Here is a 16,438-nt window from a genome sequence, read left to right as displayed (position 1 = left end):
TCCAAAAATTCTGTAGCAAAAAGTTCCACTCAAACCTAGTGAAATTATATAAGATTCATAACTGTGATAAAATAATAATAACTAATATAATATAATATAATATAATATAATATAATATAATATAATATAATATAATATAATATAATATTTACATCAGACATGTCATATTTTATATAATACTACTGAGACATAAAAGGCAGGGGGACATGTAACCTACTGCAGAACATGAATGATCCAGATGCTTATATGTGACATATGTCCTGCTGTTTTAACACTATAACAATGTTTATATTTCCCTGGAACTGTAATTATCCAATATCTAAAATAGTTATCCCGTTCAGTGGGAACCAATTTAGAGAAGAGTTTGGGAATCTCGCAATACCTGTGGAGTGATTTCATGTTAACCCGTTAGAGGGCGCCCGTGTTCCTCAGCGCATATATAAGATGCTCAATGCACGCGCCGGCCTTTTCAGCTGAGTCCGCGATCAGGTCACAGCCAGCGCTGCTCGCCTCCTGACACCCTCAAACTCAATCCGACAAAATGATCATCTACAAGGACATCATCACCGGTAAGAATAGCGTCGAACACAACGTTGCATACCGGAATGTTACGATTTTACCTATATTTTTGACGTCAAATGTTGTTGAATTGTTTTAAAGGGCCGGTCTTTCCCGGCTCATCGCGGCCTAACTTTGTTGAATGCAGTTAGCATCAGTGGCTAACCAAGCTGTGAACTATAAAGACGTTCGCTTCATTGCTGCGGTTTTAAATGTTACTTTTTTAATTACCTCATCATTGCGAATCAATTTTGCTCAAACTATTTCAGGTTATAAACGTGTTTGGTTATATTTAAACAAAGTTTGTCGGTAAATGGGAGTGTTAGCAGCTGAGGTAAAACGCCGGTCGGCCAGTTTGGTGCTAACTATAAGTTGTGATGTTAACGTTAGTGGTTTTAATACTCATGCTCCTCTAAATCAGTCTGTTTTGGAAAATAATATCTCTAGTGAATTTGACGACAGAAATGGCTCATTTTGAAAATCCAAGTAACGTTAGCCTTTTTTTTTTCTTTTTTTCTTTTTCACAGCCAATTATGAGATGATGAAATGAGCGCTAAACAGGGCGTGTTGCTAACGTTAGTCCAGGCCAGTTCACTTTAACGTTACTCCTCACTCACTTCTGAGAGCCTTTAAAGGGAAAGCTCTTTCATATTTGAGAATTATCAACCTTTTCTTAAGTCCCGTGACTGTTTGCGCAATTATGGGTGAGTAACATCCGCTGAACTCCAAACAGATACTGACAATAAACCTGTTTAAAGGGTCGATGCATGGGTGTAATAAGCGATTGCCAAAGCTGGATACAATAAGGCGACATTCTTTTCACCCCTCAGCCGTCGAACACCATAAGGAGATTTACATAAATTACTTTTGGAAGGATATGAATTGTCCCAAAAGTTCAAACCAGTCTTTCCGCAGCAGCATTGCGGGCGTGTTAAATATGTCTAAGTTAGTAATGTTAAGTCTTGTAATATAACGTACATGTTGCGTCAAGGAAAATGTTCCGTCATCTGGAAGATTGATGATAAAGTGCCTTACGCCATCTTGACCGAAAACAAATATTGTATATCTCTGCTTTGGAAACTTTCCAGTAAACAAACTGATTGAGATTAGATGTGAAAATGGGTAGAGAACTAGCCTAGGCTTTGAAAATGACGATTATTTTTCAAAGAAATGATTGTACTATATTTTAGTTGGAGGTTTATTTAATATTTTGTAACTTTATGGGATTATTTGGTACTAAATTATATTTATGCAGTAGTTAATCAATTTATTAACTTTTTGAGCATTAACCTGAAAATGATATTTCCACTGAAATGTCGTACGTTTTGAGTGCTTTGGAGCACAGCCTGTTTGGTCTGTTTTTAAAGATGACATGGCACATTATTGCTGAAGTGAAAAAAAGAGATGAAAGTTTAAAGAGGTGAGCTTGGAAAAAAGCTATACAATTGTACACTTTCTATAATGAAAAATGCACATTAAATTATGTAATGTATATTTTCCAAAACCCGTTTTACTCTAAAACTGAAAATCAAAGCCATAGATTTGAGGTTTAGGCTTTCAGTAGCGCTTTTTTTGGCCGCAGTACAAAATGTTTCCAATAGATGAAATTTGCCTCCCATTCATTTTCAATGCAATAATGTCTGTGACTGTTGTCTGTGACTATGACTGTTTAACCTTTTCGAAACCTTGTTTTTTTGTGTGTTCACATAGCAAGTGCCAAAATCTTTAAGTTTCATACCATTCCGGTTAAGTAAATTCTAAAAAATAAATAAATAGATTTGTCAAAATTGACAGAACCGCAGCAGAGGGTTAAGCATTAGTGTGAAAAACCAGACAGAAAGTGAGAGATTCTTGGTGCGTTCCAGTGAATATTCATGGGAGTAAATTAAATCGGACCACAAGAGTGCAATAAGCTGTCTGTTGTCTTCCACTTAGTGACCGTGGAAAAGAGAAATAAAATAATCAGAAGTAACTAAACACATTGGACTGAGAATCTAACTTTTCTTTGTTTTCTTTCACAGGGGACGAGATGTTCTCTGACATCTACAAAATCAAGGAGTCTGAGAATGGAATGATGATTGAAGTGGAGGGAAAGGTATGCAGATTCATTTTAACCAAACTGCTTTTTAAAATTGAGTGGCAGCCCTCCCATGGACGTACAATGACGACAACTTAGGACACCTTTGAAGGTTATGACCTATGAAACCACCATATTCTGAGTACGATCTCTGATGGGCTATATAGCGAATTAAAAATAATTGTGCGTTCTGAATTTGAGTCAGTTAACATTTATCAGTTCTGCAGATGTAAGCATTGGTTGTACTATTCCTGATCAATATGTTTGTGATGTGATATCAGCTACAGTCATTGACTCATGTTTTTGCAGATGATCAGCAGAGCAGAGGGAGACATAGATGACGCACTGATTGGTGGCAATGCGTCAGCAGAAGTTCAGGATGAGGGCTGTGAGACCGCCACTGTCAGCGGTGTGGATATTGTTCTGAACCACAAGCTTCAGGAGACCTCCTTTGACAAGAAGTCTTACACAGCTCACATCAAGGACTACATGAAGGCGTAAGTTTAATATTATGAGGCATGTTTTACCTTGCAACAGGCTCGGTGTACTGTAAATATCATGGTTCACATTATTTTCCTGTGGTATTTGTTTTTGCATCATTGACAGCTCAGAGTCTTGCATTGTGGCCACCTGGGTTTTAAAATATTGAGATGCAAAATTAAAGGTCCCTGCGCTTTCTGCCTGCCTAGTGAGTGGCATGTAAGATTGAATTGGGGACTACAGAACTTTGATTTTAAACCACTGTGCTTGGCAGTTTGTGATGCTGAATGAAACTTAAATATTTTTGGTAATATTTGCTCCCCTCCCTCATTGTGACAGAGTGAAAGCCAAGCTACAGGAACTTGCACCTGACAGGGTAGACCCCTTCATGGCTAACGCACCGGCTGAGGTCAAGAAAATTCTAGGCAACATCAAAAACTATCAGGTAGGCTGCAGTAGCTGCTGGTTTTGTCATTTTGCTGAATTTGTTTAAACTACTGTTCAAAAGTTTGGGGTTGGTGATATTCTTTGTGTTTTTGAAAAATATTTAATCGAAATCAGAAATGTTGACATTATAATTATAAATGGTTTTCTATTTTAATGTATTTTAAAGTGATTATTCCTGTGCTGGCAAAGCTGAATTCAGCATCATTACTCCAGTCTTCAGTGTCACATGATCCTTCAGAAATCATTAATATGCTGATTTGGTGTTCGAGAAACATTTCTCAATTATGAAAACCGTTTTGCTGCTAAATATTTTTATTAAAAACTGATGGGTTTGTTTTTAAGGATCATTTGAAGAATAGAAAGTCCAAAAGAACAGCTTTTAATGCGTTCTTTCTGAATTAAAGTATTAGTTTCTTTTTGAAAAGTCTTGCTTACCCCACTTTTTTTTACGGTTGTGTATTTTGTTCTGCCTTGGTTGTATTGAGTCTGCAGTAGGGATGCTAACGATTAATCAAAGATCGATTAACCTGTCGATAATTTAATCGATAAGACTGATCGATGGTCGATTTAGCGCGCTTGGTGTGCGGCTCATGTGCAAACTCCAAGACCTATCAATCTGAACGACCAATCCAAGCGAGCTTACCCACTATACCCAACCAGCGCACAAAATATCTTGTTTCCAGTGGTTGAGCTTTCAAATGACGTTAGAAAATGGACATGGTTGCGATCGGATCCTGGAAGTCCTATAGCTTTAGCCAAGCAGCATGTCACTCCGTGATCAATGCATTGTTGTGTTTGGATTTGTTTAAGACCACCTGCTCCAAATAAAGATATGCGATCTACTATGACATACTAATGTTTCGCGAAATTAAAAACAGCGTAGCACAAAATCACATGTATGCTCTTTACACGTGCGTCAGTGGGGATCCCAGTACTTTTGTCTTGGGTTACGAAACGCCTTTGTGATCTGCTAACTGACTTTCTCAATCTTACAGTTTTTCACTGGCGAATCCATGAACCCGGACGGTATAATTGGTCTCCTTGACTTCCGTGAGGATGGAGTCACACCATTCATGCTCTTTTTCAAGGATGGTCTGGAGATTGAGAAATGCGTAAGTTCATGAAGTCATTTTGATGTCTTTTTTTACGTTAAGTGTTATGTTTCTGTAGAGATGTATATGAATTTTTCAAGTTCTCGAATTATTGCGTAGCATCCACTGATAGGCCTTTTGCCATAATCGGTGGCTTCTGGGCTTGCACAAGGATGCAACAGTAATTTCCTCATGCATGATGTCTGGCCATCTGAATGTTGGCTGGAAAGGATTAAATGGAGGAGGATAGGATAATTGCATTAGCATGTAGATCTGAAGAAAAAAACAAACTTGTTGCATGATGATGGTTTGCTTGTTTGTGTTTTTGCCAGTGCTGAAGTGTTTGGGTCTTGATGGCATTAACTTGAAACAAAATTGATCTTTTTGTGTTTCTCTTTCTCACCATAGTAAACTTCCCAAATGTCTTCAAGTTACCCCTCCAACTCTGGCTTCTGCTGGTGGATGTGACCCATGGATTAAACCAGTCATTCCCCCTCATTCTCTCCACCAGGACCAGAGGCTCTTTTAACATTACGAGGCCGCCGTTTTCGTTTCTTGATTGGCTTACGTCTACGAACTATCCATTCAAAGGAAATTAAAAACAGGACTTTTAGCAAGCCAAACTGCAATGTGAAAAGATTGTGGTAAAGAAACTGAGTAATTTGGGGGTTCTCTTTTATTTCTTTATCATGGAGGTGAAGTTGACTTGCTGGCTTCTCATTTGCTGTGCATGTCAGCTTCTAGTTTCAGCAGATGTACAGTTGTAATTTTCCCCCCTGTTCCCCATTGATTCACAGGATTGTATAGGATTTCTTGGCACCGTTATTGAATAAAATCAAGCTGCTGGCTAATTAAAGGTTTTTTTTCTTGTTAATGCTGCCTAACTTGTCTTGCAAATTGAATCACAACCTGTTTTTTTAATCCAATTATCTTTTGCTCAACTGCCATTGCTAAAAAAGAAAAATTCAAGGGTAAAGGAGATGAACCTCCTTTAAAGATAAGTTGGAAGCTCTACAGAGGTGAAAAAAAATACTATATGAAGCACCAAGAATAAAACTTGATTGAGGGCATTGGGCTAAATGAATATATATTATATATGAATATATAAAATAATCTATATGTGAATAAGATTATTTTATCAAATTAACTTCAAAACAAGTGTTATACCATGACTGATTAAAAATGAAGAGATGCATTTCAATGCAATAAAAAAAAAAATTTGAACAAAGGTATATTGTGGGAAAAAAATTTGTTTAAATGGCATGGTTTGGGCACTTGTTCCCCATGCAATGAACAGTTGCATCTTATTTTTGAACCAGCAATCAGAACAAAAAAACAACTGGAGGATGTCTTGATACTGTGTATCTTAAGTTGTAGACTCAGTTCATATGAAGAAATGTTAATGTAGGCTCAATTCAGGATAAATGGTACATTTCCCCGGTCATCTCAATGGCAAAAAGTGTCCCAGTTTACCTGAATTTACCCTAGAGACCTTGATGTGTGAAGGGGGAAAATATAGTCTAGTTCATAGTTGTACAGGATTTAGTGCGTGAGGATCAAATCTCAAGCCTCAGCAAAATGGTCTTTGACACTTTTTCAAAAGTGAAATAATTTAAGCCATCAAAACAGTGAAAAATGTGCTGTAAATATGTGGACTGTTGATCTCTGCTATTAAATAAAAGCAAAGCAGTGATCAAAACTCCACAACAGAAAATTCCTGACATATCCTGTAGTTTGTCTGATGGGAAAGAAGCATTTATGTTTTAGTACTTAAATTGTTCTTTATAATGCTTGGATATTACTATTCTTACATTTCTGCTCAACCTCCAAAATCAAGTTAAACATGCCACAATTACAAATGAAAACTAAGTTAAGCTAAATTACAGGTAGTGATAAAAGTGAATTTGTCAGTAAATGGCTTTCCCAGATGCGTATTGGAAACACATGCTGGCTTTTTTTGAAGAGGGGTGTGTTTTACATGAGAAAGCAATGAGGTGAATTGTCCTTAAAGCCCTTGATAAGCATATGAAAGAGTCTTTAGCATCAGTACAGAGAATGCTAAACAATACTGTAATTCTTCACCCCTTCTCCACCCGGAAATCTGCTGATCTTTAACTTAAGACATTCTACTAACTATAAACTTAGCAACTATATGTGAGCTAACTCGCATTAGGATTGTATACTTTAGGGTTAGTTGGTAGGGTTAGTAGAATAAGTTGACATGTAGTTGCAAAGTTACTTAGTAGAATGTCTGTCGGGGACCACGGGAATGAAGTTAGCAGATATTAAGCAGACAGTCTACTAATACTCTAATGAGTTAGTTGACATGTAGTTGCAAAATTATGAATGTTTAAAGTGGAACATCGGAGTAGTGTTACCCTAGATTTTGTGTCATGTGCCCACCTGTAACCTTACCTAGGAACATGTTTGTGTGTAAAAGTAGATTAGCTAGTGTGCTCAATATCATTGTCCAAGCCTGATATTTGCGTCTAGTGTAATGGTATAAAATGGAGTTCATTAATGAATTCACTTTAAGATCCTTGGGTCTTGTGGCTGCTAAGAAAGCCCAAATAATGACCTTGTTTTTGGTAATAAGCTGCTTTGTTTCTTGATGCCTTATCACCCCTTTCATTACCACAGTGACATAAATTTTGCTTTCAAAATGCTCACACTTTGAATTAAATATATTTCTAATTCCCATGACAGAAATTATCCTGTGTATACATAGTAGGGATCATGTAGAAACCTCATGGTTCATTTGCACTGTGATTTCTTGAGGATAAAGGACATTAACATTACTGATTCTGGCGATTTCACAGGTATATCTTTTCGTGACTGGACCTTTATATAATTTATAGTGGCTTATTTTACTGTTAGGAGAACATAGAATATAAAACGGATTTTCAAATACAAATTTAATTTAAAAAAATGGTGGTAATCAAATCAATGTTTTTTAAAACTTAATTTTGTTTTAAAATAATCAAATTACATTTTAATAATTCCTTTTTTTCCCGGCAAGTTTACTGTTAAAATTAAAACATGAAAACTTGTGTGATATTCCCTATTACTTTAAGTACATTCTACTGTGCAATAGTAATTAGTTTTTTTCATAATTTCATCAAGTTCGACCAAATGTTTATTTTTGAGTGTTCTAATGAAGAACTTTCATGACCACAGATTTTGACCATATGTTGAATTATGAAATAATCACAATTAAATAGAAATTATTAACTTGGATTATTTGAACATTTATCCCAGTCCTGCTGTGTGAATCATAAAAAGTGTCTCACAATGTGTGCAGAGATACAACATAGAAAAAACAATTTTTGTACAAAAACCTTTATTTCAAGAAATTAAAGTGAAATACTATATAAAATAAGTGTTTAAATCAGAAAACTAAATCTGAATAAAACAACTGTTTACAATTAAACTATCAATACGTTTTCATAAAAAAATGTCAACATCTATTTTTTATACACAACAAGTGATGAGGATTGGAAGTTCTTTTCATCTCAGTCTGAAGATCTGAATGATTCGATTTTTAGTTTCTCAAGGGAATTCTCAATATAACAAGCATAATAAAACAGCTAAGCATTGTAAAATGCCACAGGTTTCTGATACACCTTTAAAAAGAACAAATTATTCTTAAAAAAAATATCCAGAAATAACATTTTGAACTTTTTGGGGACGTTTGTTTTTCATAACCACAAAGAGTCCAATGGTGAAAATGGTCAGTCGCTCTTCTCTTCGCTCTGGTAGTGTCTGTACTCCGGTTTGAGCTCCCAGGTGTTCTTGTGGGTGCCTTTGACATTGTATATGCCAATGTCCCGAAGAATCTCCTTCAAGTAAGTCTGTTGAGAATGAAAAAAGGGAGTTTTTAAAGGTAGCCTTGTAGCATACCCAACCATTCAAAAGCTTGGGGTCAGTAAGAATAAAGTAGAGCAAAGTAATGTTTTGAAAGAAATTACAACTTTTAATCAGCAAGGATGCTTCAAATTGGTGTTAAACATTTGTGTATATATAGTGTAACTCACCACAGGCTGTTTTGTGATGTCCACCAGATCCTTAATGTTATAATACTGATGCTTTTCAAAGGCGGAGAACAGCATGTCCAGCACCTGATGTTTATCTGCACGTGCCCTCTTCCCTTCTTCTTTCTTCCTCTTTTCATAATTCAGCTGAGAAAAACAGGAACAGAGAGAGTGCATCAACAATCAATTGTATAATTCTTACGACATCTGTTTGAGGACACAAAAGCTTGACCTACATTATAAGCGTGATTAGCCACAGGTTTGTAGTTGGTGGTGACGGGTTTGTCGAGCTGTTGAGAGAACCTGAGCGGTTTAGATAACTCCTCCATCTGCAGTCTGCAACAAAACGCAACATCCTTTATGAGATCTAGCTATAAAAATATTTAAGTTTAAGTATCAAACAGCACATATATACATATAAAGATTGTGTGTGGATCTGTATAGACCTAATCATTTTTTTTTCCATGCTATCATGAAAAGTCACGCTATCTATTTTCTAAATGCATGTAGTAGTTTTTTTTTTCTGAACAACTTACTGTAAAAGTGTCATAAAAAAAAAATACATTGTGATGTTTATTCAAACCTACATTTATGTAATATAACAGATTCTTTTTTTTCCCCGATAATCCATTACACTCACATATACGTCACAATATGGATGAAAAATATCTGTTGCTACTTCTGTTTCATTGACTTTAAGGTTTAGAATTAAGGTTTGCTTAGAGTTAGTGCTCACTTGCTAGTGAGCTGCCTTTGGAGACTGCATTTTAAGGCATCACCTTATTTTACCACAATTTGGCCAAATTCATCTCATGTATCCTTCATGGAAAAGATAATCCCAGAATACATTGCAAAACATCTAGTGAAAAAAAAAAAGCCAGAAAATGTGAAATAAATGTTTATGCTGCATATATATTTTTAAAAATGCTACAAAAAAGGACAGCTAAAACAGTCGGTGAAATAAAATGAATTTACACAATATTTGTGTGTATGTTGTTATTCGAATGCTTATTACAGAATCCTGTTGTTAGCTTAGCAACATGCTTGCTGACAAAAAAATAAAATATATTTTATGCATTGATAGTTTACATAGCAAATAGCCTGTGTTGGGCAATTCATTAATTATTTATTCTAATAGGTTTTATTACAACATTTGGAAACACATTTTACAGTGTCCTCGTTACACATGTACTTACTGTGAATTATGCATAACTACACGCAACTCACCCTAAACCAAACCCTATTCCTAACCATAACCCTATAGTAAGTATATTTTAGGTCAGTATAATGCGTTATATACTGCAATATTGCAACTATTTGGTATAAGAGTTTGTCTGTTATGCTAAAAACAAAGTTGTTTAATCAATTAAAAATCTGTTCAAAGATTGTAGGTCAGCCTCTTGAGAAGCTTTATGATTCAGCTTATTATAACAATTAGCTAAGGCTGGCTAATAATATGGTTTCTAACCCTATTCATATCCTGCATGATGAGTTTGAATAACTACCATCAAAGCGGAGGTACAGAGTTCCAAGATTCAACAAAGTGAGGCTGAAACACTCTTTTGTGCATCTTAGCGTTGAACAAAACACTTAATCAGAAATCAAGAGTATTGTGAAGGTGTTGTAGTATTGAATGTATAGTGTGGGAGGTTTAAGTGTATGTCAATGTTTAATATATGTTGGTTGTTGTAAACATAGACAGACTTGTCTGACAATAAAGTATAAAGTATTATTATGTTAATTACTATTACACATTACTTGAAGGGAAAGTTTACCCAAAAATTAAAATTGTCACTCACCTTCAAGTTGTTCCAAACCTGTATGAATTTCTTTCTTCTGCTGAACACAAATGAATATATTTTGAAGAATATGGGTAAACTGTTTGGTTTCCCATATTCTTTAAAATATCATCTTTTATGTTTAGCAGAAGGAATAAATTCATACAGGTTTGGAACAACTTGAGGGTGAGTAAATGATGACAATTTTAATTTTTGGGTGAACTATCTCTTTAAATGTATAATTACACTGCAACAAGGACACCTTAAAATAAAGTGTAACCCAACATTTATGTAAAATAACGATTATGTATTTAAAATAAATGTTGCATGCAGATTGTTGGTGTACACACAGTACACCAAATATTGGTCGGGATTGACTCAATTCTTTAAAATCCATTCATTGAAATCAATTGCAAGTTGAGGCTATAAGAGTGGTAAGAGTGGCTTTTGGCTCATACTAATGAGTTTCTGTGATGATTATAATTTACTATAAAGTTAATAATAAAAGTTTTGTAATCCCATGAGAACAGAGAAGTCCCCACAGCAACTATAATGACACAGAGGAACGATATTGTTGGAATCTGAATGAATTGCTAAAGTAACAATAAAAGCATTGACCGTGTTTAAACATTTAAAGCGGTGGACAACATAACTACAGCACATGCTTTAATAAACAATATGTTATTGTGCATTTGTTACGGTTATAGTTAACATTCTTGGAGTGAACTGGCCTCAACAGCAGCTCAACAGGTTTTGTAACAGAACTAGTGTGTATATATGAACGTACTTCTTCAGCCTCATGTAGTTTTCACTGACGGCCGGTCTGCATTCAGCTCTCTGCACCACCAATCCTTCCAGTGCAATTTTATCTTTGTGAGAGAAGAGACATTAACACTCAGTGACAGTTGTATCGAAGCAATCTCTGCTGCAACACACAGCATATTACTGCTCAGTCATTACATCAGCAGAGAGACGCAACAGTACGTTCTGTACAGTCTCTCATCCAGGCAGTGAAAATTTCAATAATTTAAATTAGGCCATACAAAGAAATATTTATAATTGCTGTTTTGTTGGATGATTGTCAAGTCAAAGGCCATCAGACCATTATAAACAGAACAAGGCCTGACTAGGTCCTTCTTGGACCTCCACTCAAGCAGGGGGCGACGGTGAGCACTCACCTGGGCCTGTACCTGTACCTGAGCCGCTGGCCTCTGCATCTGACTGCCCTACAAGAGGGATGGCAACATGAGAACGAGGGGGGGTACATGCCAAAGTAGTCACGGCAGGCCAAGCCTCACGCCAGCTTCTTACACAGCAGTCAGCGAAAGCAAACGCACAAATAGACACAAACCAACAAGCCACACAGAACCTCTGATCAATCAGAAACCAATGAGGAAATTGATCCAAATTAATCCAAAAATCACACACCACAGGTCCCTACCCTGTCTTCAGGGCTGTGTAGATTTATATCATAGATTTATATCTATGACGTTATTAGTATAGTCCTGAACAGTACATTTTAGGGGTGTGACGATAGACGTTAATTGGGTGGGTTCACTAGAATGAGATGACATTTTAACATTATTTTTAAGAAATCTTCAGTGATACATTATATAACTGGAAAAATAGTTTTTTAATCGACTGAAAATCATAAAATGCACAAATATGCAGGAGCATTTTGAAATGTTTTAACTAATCTAGGGCTGTCACTAATGATTATTTTGTCAATCGAGTAATCGATCAATTAATTTGGCGATTACTTGGATTTTTTCTTGGTGGTAATATAAATAGACCTAAGTGAACAACAGTTTTTAAAATGACTTAAATACATATATAATAACAATGAGGCAATAATTGGTTCAAATAAAGTATCAAAAGCAAGTATTTACGATAGAAATGCAGTAATTTCTTGAGCAAAAACATCATCAAAACGTGTAAACTATGAGCAAGGGTTTAAACTTTTATTTTGAAAAATCATGATGAACAACAATTTGTAGGCTATATTTAGAAACATACTGATGTATTCTCTTGTGCTGGCGTAGGTTTAAGAATGATTTACGATGCAAATCTGGTGAAATGGTGCACACTGCATTCCCAGAGGAACATTATAAGCAACCCAAACTCACAACATATGCAGAGATGGAGTTTGTAACCAAACTGCTGAGACGCGCTACATGCATGAAAATAATAACAGTGAAACACTTTGCATGAAACACAAAGTGCACCAGACTTTATGCATTCCCAGATGCACGTCATTAACCCAAACAAACAGCACATGCAGAGACTGAGTTTGAGTAGCGCAGCATTTACTGTGAATGGAGCCGTTCTAAAACACATATGTAAATATTAAAGCGCTGCGCTTCACTCTGAAACCTGCAGCGCATTTATTTATTTAATTGTCATATGCAGTAAAAGACAGAACAATATAATGTAAGCACTGTAAAAGGTTTTGCCACAAACTCAAACCCCATCATGCTGATATCACGAGACAGCTTTTCACCTCGACAAGAAATATATATCGTCACGTTTTAATATCGTGGTACGAGATCTCGTTTCTCGTCACACCCCTAGTACATTCACAGTTGAGCTAGCAATTAAAAAAAAAAAATCAAACTGATCTCATTCCCTGAAAAACTAATTTAAGAAATAATCCCAGGTAGAGAAGTGAAGTGACCAGGCAATTTGGCACTCAAGCACATTATAACAACTAAATAAATCAGCCGATTCAACACTTGCAATCTAGAAAAAAAAAAGAAGTGAATTAGGATGGCAACTAGTCACTCATGCACACACAACACCCAAGCTATACACAAAACAAATCAACATTAATCAAAGAATAAAGGCAATGAGTAGATTTGGCTTCCAAAACCAGCGATATTTGAAGACCCATTCTAACATATTCTACCATCAAACACACACACACACACACACACACACACACACACACACACACACACACACACACACACACACACACACACACACACACACACACACACACACACACACACACACACACACACACACACACACACACACACACACACACACACACACACACACACACACACACACACACACACACGATTGAGAGGCAAAGGTCAGCAACTGCAAAAGCTTAAGAGACCAGATGAAAGCTATTACAACCTAATTTCTGATTCATCTCACAGAACAGACAGAGTAGAGAAAGCAATTGAAAAGAACTGGAGGAAGAGAGAGTATGAGGCAGCTTAAGTATGTACAGGAAATCCCAGAGATCGCACAACATGACTTACCAAATAAACTGTTTGAAAGCAAAAGTTGGTTAACAAAAAACAGTGATACTATAATACTTTAATTAATAAGTAATTAACAACCATTACATAATTCTTAACATGTCTTTTGTACACAAATATTACAAATGTATCAATACATGCAACTATATTATTTAAAGTATTATAGAACTTTTTAGGTGCAATAGTTCTGATTTTACATTGGACATACAATTGTGCCCCAAAGTACAAAAACTAGTCATAAAAAAATGAATGTCATTAAAAATTAGTCATTATTTTTATTGATGATTCAATAATGAACGTTATTATCACTATGTATTACTGAAAATTATCATCTGATTTACCCATTTTACTTTAGATTTATAATTTTTGTGCTTAAATATTTATTTTTTTACAATATAGGCTAACACTAATGTAATACATGATCATTATCATCAATTAATGACAAATGGTGTACTTTAACTGCACATTGTTTTAAATGCATTTGTTTCAGTTTTTCTGATTTCACAGACAGGGTTTAGACTAAACCTGGATTAGGCTTTAGTTCAATCATGGCATTTAATTAGCCTAGCTTTTACAAACGTCCCTTAGAAAAAAAAAAAAAAACACTGGTGTGTACCTTGACACAAAACAATGGCACTGACATATTTTAAGATTATCAGTGAAAAATGTTTTCAGTTAAACCAGCTCAAACATGCATTTTAGTCTGAGACTAAGCTTAAACCTTGTCTGTGAAATCAGGGGTAAGAATTTTTTAATTTGAGATTCAGCACAGTAATTCACAGCTCTGTAAGATCCTGGTTCTCACCTGAAGAGTTTTCAGTAAAAACAGCCAGAGTCTGTCCACCGACGGTCTGCAGAGTGAACGGATGCTCTCTAGGGGCTCGTACCATGGAAGGGTTCTCCCCAATGGTGTCTATGGTGGTCAGCTCCTCATTGAGTGTGAATGACACCTGTCAATCAATCAATCAATCAGAAAAACACTGATTCCACCCAAACACACAAGCCCAAATATAAAAGAATGAGGCCTGGTTTCACAGACCAGGCTAAACCAGGATTAGGCCTTAGTTCAATGAGGGCATTTAAATAGTTTTTATAAACTTTATGAACATTTCGGGTCTTGAAACAAAACAATGGCACTGACATATTTTAAGATATATATATATGTGCAAATTGGCTTCAGTAAAAACAGCTGAAACATGCATTTTACTCTGAGAGTATAGGCTTAATCCTTGTCTGTGAAACCGGGGGTTAATGTTTAAAGACATGCTAGTTACCTCCGCTTTGCCTTGATTCCTGTACGAACAAGAACAATTATGTGAATACAAATGTTAAATGTTTAATATAAACGTTGTGTTTGTAGTAACGTACTCAATAACATTAAGTTTTGTTACGTTACATACTTGGAAATTCGGAGCTTTCCAACTTCACCTCTCCCTGCTGCTTTGGCCCATTGATGTGACAAATACTTTGGGACCTTTAAAAAGTTTAATCACCAACAATGGCGTTAAAACAATGTAATCATCGCACTGCAACGCATACATCACATTGCAATCGTGGTATCTGTAAGTTAGAAGCTAAAACCATATTAATAAAACCTGCACTGTATCAGTTCATCATCGTCAAAACACTTACTTTGACCAGCCATACACCAGTGTTTTGTTTTGCCCCGGTCAGATCCACCTCTCCTTTGTCTGACATGATTGTTAATAGTTTAAAACTGTATATTCTAATTATTTCATGTGGATTTAATACACCTCTTCCACGCTATACGCACTTTTGCTAGTACATCACCAACAACAGATTCGGTTGTACGGTGGCCAGATAGGACAAAAAATGGAAGCGCTACACAGATCACAGTAAGTTAGGCTGCCACCTAATGGCTGCCACATAGTTGCATTTTCTATTTGTTAGATTAACCAGTTACAGATTTAAAGGAGATTTTCGACATCGCTTTGTCATTTTATTTAGTCAAATGCAGTAAATGTAACTGACATATATTTAGTGAACATGTTTTTGTTTTGAACAAAGTGTAAATTTCACACCTTACCTTTACAATATCATAATAACAGACAACAAACAATTCAGAAATGACTTGTATCCTTTGTCTTCATAGGGAAAATTTTAGGAAAGCATAAAAAAGGTTACACTTTATTTTAAGGTGTCATTGTTACAGTGTAATTATACATTTAAGTACTGAGTAATATTAATTAACAACATGTACTTACTATAGGGATAGAAAATGATTAGGAATTGGTTGAGGGTTAGTCGCTAGCAGGTAATTATGCATAATTTTCTGTTATTACTATGGTAAGTAAATGTAACATATGTAACAAGGACACTGTAAAAAAAGTGTTACCAAAAAAAAAGAGAGTAAAATATTACATGGTTAATTAAAAAAACAAATAAAAAAGAAAACATATTTTTTAGGATCTTTATGATTGTTTGCATCGCAACAACTATATATGAATGGTGATTATCATTACTGTAATATAATAATATTGTAATGTTACAGTAAAAATGCAATGGTTTTAAATGGTAAATGGTTTTAAATCTGCATAAATTACGCAGTACAACAAACACTACAGTGACAATTTTTTACAATTACATTTTTGCATTCAGTAATGATATTTTTTTTGCATTAAGGTCACGATAGTTTGGGGTGAAAACTGTATAATGAGACTATGAAATAATGAGACAAAAA

The 16,438-nt window shown here is 35.4% G+C and overlaps 2 protein-coding genes across 3 annotated transcripts; one reads left to right on the top strand and one right to left on the bottom strand.

Annotated features, from left to right (window-relative positions):
- The first annotated feature begins 218 nt into the window (after nucleotides 1-218).
- tpt1 (tumor protein, translationally-controlled 1) lies at nucleotides 219-5,513 on the top strand. Its single transcript, XM_081360544.1, has 6 exons — nucleotides 219-569; nucleotides 2,580-2,653; nucleotides 2,945-3,132; nucleotides 3,455-3,560; nucleotides 4,558-4,674; nucleotides 5,062-5,513. Exons 1-6 carry the CDS (start codon nucleotides 542-544, stop codon nucleotides 5,062-5,064), a joined length of 516 nt encoding a protein of 171 aa, XP_081216670.1. The 5' UTR covers nucleotides 219-541; the 3' UTR covers nucleotides 5,065-5,513.
- A 2,463-nt stretch (nucleotides 5,514-7,976) lies between these two features.
- On the bottom strand, nucleotides 7,977-15,538 carry gtf2f2a (general transcription factor IIF, polypeptide 2a). 2 transcript variants are annotated; one of them, XM_081360542.1, is made up of 9 exons: nucleotides 15,370-15,538; nucleotides 15,138-15,211; nucleotides 15,012-15,030; nucleotides 14,543-14,687; nucleotides 11,641-11,688; nucleotides 11,250-11,331; nucleotides 8,921-9,020; nucleotides 8,688-8,831; nucleotides 7,977-8,504 (listed from the first exon to the last, which is right to left on the bottom strand). In XM_081360542.1, the coding sequence occupies exons 1-9, from the start codon at nucleotides 15,433-15,435 to the stop codon at nucleotides 8,385-8,387; spliced, it is 798 nt and encodes a 265-aa protein (XP_081216668.1). In that variant the 5' UTR covers nucleotides 15,436-15,538; the 3' UTR covers nucleotides 7,977-8,384. The 2 variants fall into 2 exon arrangements, with proteins under 2 accessions (XP_081216668.1, XP_081216669.1); XM_081360543.1 differs by lacking the exon at nucleotides 11,641-11,688.
- Between the last annotated feature and the right edge of the window lie 900 nt (nucleotides 15,539-16,438).

This window comes from Scardinius erythrophthalmus (genome assembly GCF_964197995.2).
Source record: "Scardinius erythrophthalmus genome assembly, chromosome: 3".
NCBI lineage: Eukaryota > Metazoa > Chordata > Actinopteri > Cypriniformes > Leuciscidae > Scardinius > Scardinius erythrophthalmus.
This window is presented reverse-complemented; position numbering and strand designations above follow the sequence as displayed.

Coding starts and splice junctions, on each gene's coding strand:
- tpt1 (XM_081360544.1), top strand. CDS start 542: ATGATCATCTACAAGGACATCATCACCG. Junction 570..2,579: donor CTACAAGGACATCATCACCG/GTAAGAATAGCG, acceptor TTTCTTTCACAG/GGGACGAGATGTTCTCTGAC. Junction 2,654..2,944: donor TGATTGAAGTGGAGGGAAAG/GTATGCAGATTC, acceptor ATGTTTTTGCAG/ATGATCAGCAGAGCAGAGGG.
- gtf2f2a (XM_081360542.1), bottom strand. CDS start 15,435: ATGTCAGACAAAGGAGAGGTGGATCTGACCGGGGCAAAACAAAACACT. Junction 15,212..15,369: donor CTGGTGTATGGCTGGTCAAA/GTAAGTGTTTTG, acceptor AACTTTTTAAAG/GTCCCAAAGTATTTGTCACA. Junction 9,021..11,249: donor AACTACATGAGGCTGAAGAA/GTACGTTCATAT, acceptor GTTTTGTTGCAG/ACTGCAGATGGAGGAGTTAT.